Source organism: Mustela nigripes, chromosome 3 (genome assembly GCF_022355385.1).
Source record: "Mustela nigripes isolate SB6536 chromosome 3, MUSNIG.SB6536, whole genome shotgun sequence".
Taxonomy (NCBI): Eukaryota; Metazoa; Chordata; class Mammalia; order Carnivora; family Mustelidae; genus Mustela; species Mustela nigripes.
The window spans coordinates 116,134,922-116,141,182 of NC_081559.1; the positions used below are offsets into that span (position 1 = coordinate 116,134,922).

General features: G+C 37.7%; 1 protein-coding gene across 1 annotated transcript; it reads right to left on the reverse strand.

Annotated features, from left to right (window-relative positions):
• Positions 1-1,789: 1,789 nt before the first annotated feature.
• On the reverse strand, positions 1,790-5,559 carry SNAI2 (snail family transcriptional repressor 2). Its single transcript, XM_059392845.1, has 3 exons — positions 5,321-5,559; positions 3,982-4,527; positions 1,790-3,087 (listed from the first exon to the last, which is right to left on the reverse strand). The coding sequence occupies exons 1-3, from the start codon at positions 5,397-5,399 to the stop codon at positions 2,906-2,908; spliced, it is 807 nt and encodes a 268-aa protein (XP_059248828.1). The 5' UTR covers positions 5,400-5,559; the 3' UTR covers positions 1,790-2,905.
• Between the last annotated feature and the right edge of the window lie 702 nt (positions 5,560-6,261).

A 6,261-nucleotide genomic window follows, 5' to 3' on the forward strand; every position in this document is an offset into this window, starting at 1 on the left:
TAAAAAATTAACAAAGATCCCAGAAAGAGCAAATTTGGAAAAGTATTTCAGAGTCAATAACATTTGAGCCAGGTCTTATGTGTTGCAGAAGAGCAGGTATCTAGTCGAAGACCTTGGTAAAAACACTAAAAGTGCTAAATGATTACTGAGCCATATTACAGAAAATCTTCACATCTCATGTACTGCAACTCAAACTCATGTTACCTTGATGAAAGTAAAATATTTTAAGGATGAATGAAGTTAGAATGGCAAGGATAAAGTGGAAATATATTATAACATTATTATTACTAATTGTTCACTAAGAAGTTAAATCAATGAGCAGACTTTTTTAGAAAATGATCCGTTTTAATTTTTGGAGACCACGAAATGATTTGCCTGTAGATCTACACATGAGGGAAATGTGGGTAGATGTGGTTCCTGGGTTAGCTAAGCAGATAAATTTGAGAATGTTTAACTCACTCCCATTTACCCTTGTAAGAAACTTCTACATATTAGGTGGCCTGGAAACTTACAAGTAATCACTTTTGTAATATATATATATATATATATATACATATATATATATATATATACACACTATACATATACTATATACATATACACACACGTATATGTATATATTTAAAAGTTTTCCTTTTTTTAGTCAAATGCACACCTTTTTTATATGTTGGCCAAAAATTTAAATATAACATACAGTGGAATGTGTGTGAACATTAAGAGAATAGTATTGGTATTTTAGGTCACTTACTAATGGTCTATAACTAATATCTTTGAGATACTAGTTCTGGCTTTTATTTGTTATCACAAGGACATTAGAAGGGATGATAATAATTCTGCAAACTCTGAGTATACAAGAAGTGCTTAATGTTAGCAGGAACTATCTTCATAGTGGGTTCGGAGTTTGGATTCAAATATATTTTGGTAATTGTCACTAGGGTTATAATGTTAGCATTTTTACATATGAGTTAGTATCCAAGCATTTGGTAAACATGTGCTTGTATATAGAATGGCTGCTTGTACTATATTTTATGAAGTGTATCTCGGGCTTGGGTGGGAGCTAGTTCATAAAACTATAAATGGAAAACTTAACTTTGTATTATTTAGCCCTGCTCCCATCAAACCTATCCTTTCTTTTTATATCACTAAATTTTCTTTCCATGGCTTAATTTTCCGACTTGTCTAATTTCTCATAAATCCAGTTTTCCTGATCTTTTCATGCAGATTTTCTATTTTTTCCTCTTATGTTTCATTAAGTGGTATTTCTTTTAAAACTATGGGGCACCTGGGTGGCCCAGTAGGTTAAGCCTTTGCTTTTGGCTCAAGTCACAATCCTGGTGTCCTGGGATCGAGCCCCGCATCAGGCTCTCTGCTTGGCTGAGAGACAAAAACCCTCATCAACTATTCCAGGGTCTACGTGATAATCACTCATTACAATGAGTGATTATAATTTGCATAGAGCAACCTAATAAAGTCATCATAAATAACAAGTTCTGAAAACTATTCTTGAGTATTAATATGAATATTTTAGCCCTCAGAGAGTGTAGTTTTTTGTTAAATGTATATACTTAGAATTACAACTATTGTGATCTTTTTGAATGTGACAATATTATCTTAAGAGTAAAGAAAAAAATACTAGCACTATACTTTATTATAATCTAATACATAAAAATAACACGATGTTCATAAAAATGCTATTCATTTTTTTTCTTATTAAGAAAAAATTTCTTTGTATAGAACTTTGGTACTAATCATGAAGTAAGTAAAGTCTTCAAAAATAGTATACAAACAATGGGTTTTAAATCAAAAATGTTTATTGTAAAAAAGGACCTTTAAAAATTGTTTTTAAAAAAAGAAACATTGATTTCACAAATCTTCAGGTTGTTTATAAGCATCAGCTATAGACAACATCTCACTTTCATACAAAACTCATTCAATCATATAAAAATAAACACAAATTTACATTGACTCATCATCTATACAATTACTTTAAAAAGGCACTTGGAAGGGTGCTGTATGAATTGCATTTGTCATATGCATTTAAAATTGTTTAAGTACATTACTGAGTTTCTAAGAACCCTTTCTTGCACTTATTCCCATCTTTAATTAATTTTAGAAAATCATTAAAAGTTCTTTTAAAAGGTAAGACATAGAGCATGCACCAGGAATGTTCAAAGCCATTCTTTCCCTCCTCCCCCAGGGAGCATACTCTTTGCTGGCAAAAACAAAAACAAAAACAAAACACTCTCAATACATTCTCCTGTGTTTTGTTCCTGTTCTTTTTTTTTTTTTTTTCCTCTTTCTCTGTCTCTCTCTTAAAAATACAGTTTAAAGCATTACAGGTAATCAAAAAAGGCTTTAGTTCAAAAATGATAACCAGACATCAGACATGTAATGAAGTAAACTTGAAATACTTTATAAGGCACCTGAGATAGCGTCTGGCAAATTCTCTTCCTATAGGAAATTCTATTACAAACTCTATTACAAAAGCAATACTGTTCTTTTCAGTTGAAATGATTTGGCAGCAATGTAAATCTTTGCATTCTTTCTTAGTGAGAAAAGATGCAATGTGCTTTTTGCTTCATCTTTTGAAGAGAAAGATTCTTGTCTTTTATCCTCTCAATCTAGCTGTCAGTAAATATATAGTAATTTCAAACTTCACATGGAAAGGATTAACTTTGAACACATGGATTTCGTGCTCTTGCAGCTTTTAGTGTGTGTGTGTGTATGTGTGTGTGTGTGTCTGCATGCGTCTGTTTGTGTGTGTGTGTGTGTGTGTGTGCGCGCACGCGCCTATACACATTATCTGGTCGGTAAGCACAAGAGAAAATGCCTTTGGACTTTTATTTGTCATTTGGAGTCGGAGTGAAGAAATGCATTCTGTTCGAGTAAACATTGATTGCGTAACTCAGTGTGCTACACAGCAGCCAGATTCCTCATGTTTGTGCAGAAGAGACATTCTGGAGAAGGTTTTGGAGCAGTTTTTGCACTGGTATTTCTTTACATCCGAGTGGGTCTGCAGGTGAGCCCTCAGATTTGACCTGTCTGCAAATGCTCTGTTGCAGTGAGGGCAAGAAAAAGGCTTCTCCCCTGGGGGTGGAGGTGGGGGTTGGAAAAGAAAGACAGTCAGTGTTTTTAGAGGAAACATAAAGTCAGATAAAGTTATTGTGAATAACAATCACACTTTATAAAAAAAAAAACTTGATTAAAATTCCCCATAACAGATACTTATTTTCATATCTGGCCATTTAAGATAAATTTGAATATTGCATTAAAAAATCACACCAAGAATATTGTTACTGCTGCTACTCATGCAGAAATATTTCATGCAGTTCTAGGACTTTCACTTATTAAAGCTTTCTGCTTCAGCAGGTGCAGCTAATGTTGAGCTCCTCCCAACATTTCCTAATATTTCCCCTTTTCCCTCATTCTGTATTATGACTAAGGTTGGATAAATGCCTTGGCTCCCTGCAGGATGATTTTGTGCTAGGAATAAAATATTCAGCAGCAAAAAACAAAATATAATAAAACAGCAGAGAGTAAATTCAGTTCTAATTCTCTAACTTGCTATGGGGTGATAGATACCACGGCAAGAATGTAACCAACAGAAAACTATAGGTAAACCCTTCACACATCTCCAAGCCAGCTGATGAAGATAGCAACATCTGTGTTTGCTGAATATTGGGAGCAGTTTCACAGAACACACATTCAAGCACATCTTTCCTGATTTTCTAACTGATCTTTGAGACCAAACTTTCTGACTCTACTTTCCAAAGTCTAAATGCTGTTTGCAGTCTGGAACAGAGGCTGTTAACAAGAAATGGAGCACTCTGCTCTAACAAATTTTTGAGTCATCAGGAAGTAGCTATAAATGATCATCCATCATTAAAAAAACACTGTGCCACTACTTAATGAAAATTCAACAGGCAGCCCAGAGCTTCATTCTATCAGACAGTCACATTCCTGTCTACATTTTTCTCTTACCAGTGTGAGTTCTAATGTGTCCTTGAAGTAACCAGGGTCTGGAAAACGCCTTGCCACAGATCTTGCAGACACAGGGTAAAGTGTGGGTCCGAATGTGCATCTTAAGGGCGCCCAGGCTCACATATTCCTTGTCACAGTATTTACAGCTGAAAGATTTCCTAGACTGGGCGTCACAGTGCAACTGCTTATGTTTGGCCAGCCCAGAAAAAGTTGAATAGGTTTTATTGCATAAATTGCACTGAAACTTTTCAGCTTCAATAGCATGGGGGTCTGAAAGCTTGGATTGTAGTCTTTCCTCTTCATCACTAATGGGGCTTTCTGAGCCACTGTGGTCCTTGGACGAAGTGTCAGATGGAGGAGGGGGACTCACTCGCCCCAAGGATGAGGGGTATCCAGAAAGAGGAGAGAGGCCATTGGGTAGTGGGGAGTGGAATGGAGCTGCTGTAGTCCACACGGTAATGGGGCTGTATGCTCCCGAGCTGAGGATCTCTGGTTGTGGTATGACAGGCATGGGGTAACTCTCATAGAGATATGGGGAAATAATCACTAGTGGAAAGAAAAGGAAAGGAAAGATTAAGGTAAAAAAAATAAATAACTTCGAAAACACACTAAGGAGCTACTTTGCAACACCCACACACAGGACTTTACAATGAAGTAAATAGACTCATTTAGGAAAGACACAGGCATTGGCAAAACATTCATTTCCATCCTTGCTGCTAAATACTTGTGCTTTAATGCACATCTATGCCTCCTGCATACATAGTGTGACAGGAGCTGTAACATGCTGTGCAGTGAAGGAGTGCAGCCAAGTGGGTGCCTTCACAATCTGCACTGAGGAGGAAAAATTTATATATTATTTTAAAGATACAAAAAAAAAGTTGTTTTCCATTTTATGCATGGGTTATTTTCAGGTTCTTTGTGAGTACAAAGATAGGTGTAGATCAAGCTGCTTTCTGAAGGAAAGGAACATTATTACATGAAAAAAGCAGTAACTCAACATTTACGTATTGTGTTACTCATCCTCCATGTACTCATTATGCATGTATATACAAGCTTTAGAAAATGAAGTTGCAAGAGTTGAATGAAGTTTTCCTTGTCAGTTAGGAGCTCTAAAAGTTTTGAATTAAAACTTACCCGAAATTATCAAAATAATCTGAACTCTCTTTTAGGACACTGAAAAGAAAACAACTTTGGTTCTTTGGTAATAATATTTGAGTTGTAACACGTATCGATAGATTTATAGATATACAGAGAGATCGACAGGTAGATAGAGAAAATTTCCTTCTTTAAATTTTATTTATTTATTTATTTATTTATTTATTATTATTATTATTTTTACCTGTGTGTGTGTCCAGTTCGCTGTAGTTAGGCTTTTTGGAGGCGTTGAAATGCTTCTTGACCAGGAAAGAGCGCGGCATCTTGCCGGCGAGTCCGGCGGGCTCCCGGCGCGGATAACGGTCCGGCGGGAGGACGCGGCCGGTCCCTAGAGCATCGCGGCCGGCGGGGCTCGGGCTGGGGCCGCGCTCAGGTGCGGCTGGCGGATGGGCCGGCGCCTCTGAAGTCGCCTGGCTTCTTTACGAACTGAGCCCGTTTTGGCTGGGAGGGTTTTTTTTTTCCTCTCTTTTGCAAGAAGGATCCAATCACAGAGGAGAGGTTCGGATTTCAGCTCCTCCCTCTGGGACAGCTGTGAACAGAGGAAGAATCTGTTGTCAGACTAAATTATTCTGGTTCAAAATGGGCTGTTCTTCGGGATTTCAGTGGAGAGGGAAAAAAGTGCTTAAGTATTTTCAAGAGAGGTAATTTTACTTCTTTAGCTTGCCAGTTATCCGTGCTCTCAGAGAGCTAGATAAGTTCTAGGAAGTGTGATTTCTAAAGCGGGCCTGGCTTCCAGATGTCGGGTAAAGCAAACGCAATGGGACAAAATGTTCGCTGGAGGAAGGAAAGGGTGTCCTACAAGATCCCAGGTCAGCCTCTGGTATTAATGAGAGCCTATATTTGGAAGTGGCATTCGGAGAGGTTTTACTTGTGCAGGGACTGAACAATTAACTCTTGGCTTTTGAAAAAGGTAGGTAGCAGCGTCAAGACAAAAGCCCCTGTGAGTGAGGAGGGCGCCCTCACAGTGGGGTTTCCCTGGTCTGCAAAAGAGGCTGAGCCACATGCCGTGAGTGTTCTGAATGCTGGGAATGCACTTCTTGTCTTTAAAGGCTCAGCAAAGCCAGAGGCCGCACTTCCTCGTGGAAATTAAGTAATCATGTCACCATATTAGCTATGGTGGCTTGA

Excerpts from the sequence above, each read along its gene's own strand:
- SNAI2 (XM_059392845.1), bottom strand. The coding sequence starts at position 5,399 with ATGCCGCGCTCTTTCCTGGTCAAGAAGCATTTCAACGCCTCCAAAAAG. Across the intron at positions 4,528-5,320 it reads CGAACTGGACACACACACAG|TGATTATTTCCCCATATCTC; the intron begins GTAAAAATAATA and ends TCTTTCCACTAG. Across the intron at positions 3,088-3,981 it reads ACACATTAGAACTCACACTG|GGGAGAAGCCTTTTTCTTGC; the intron begins GTAAGAGAAAAA and ends CTCCACCCCCAG.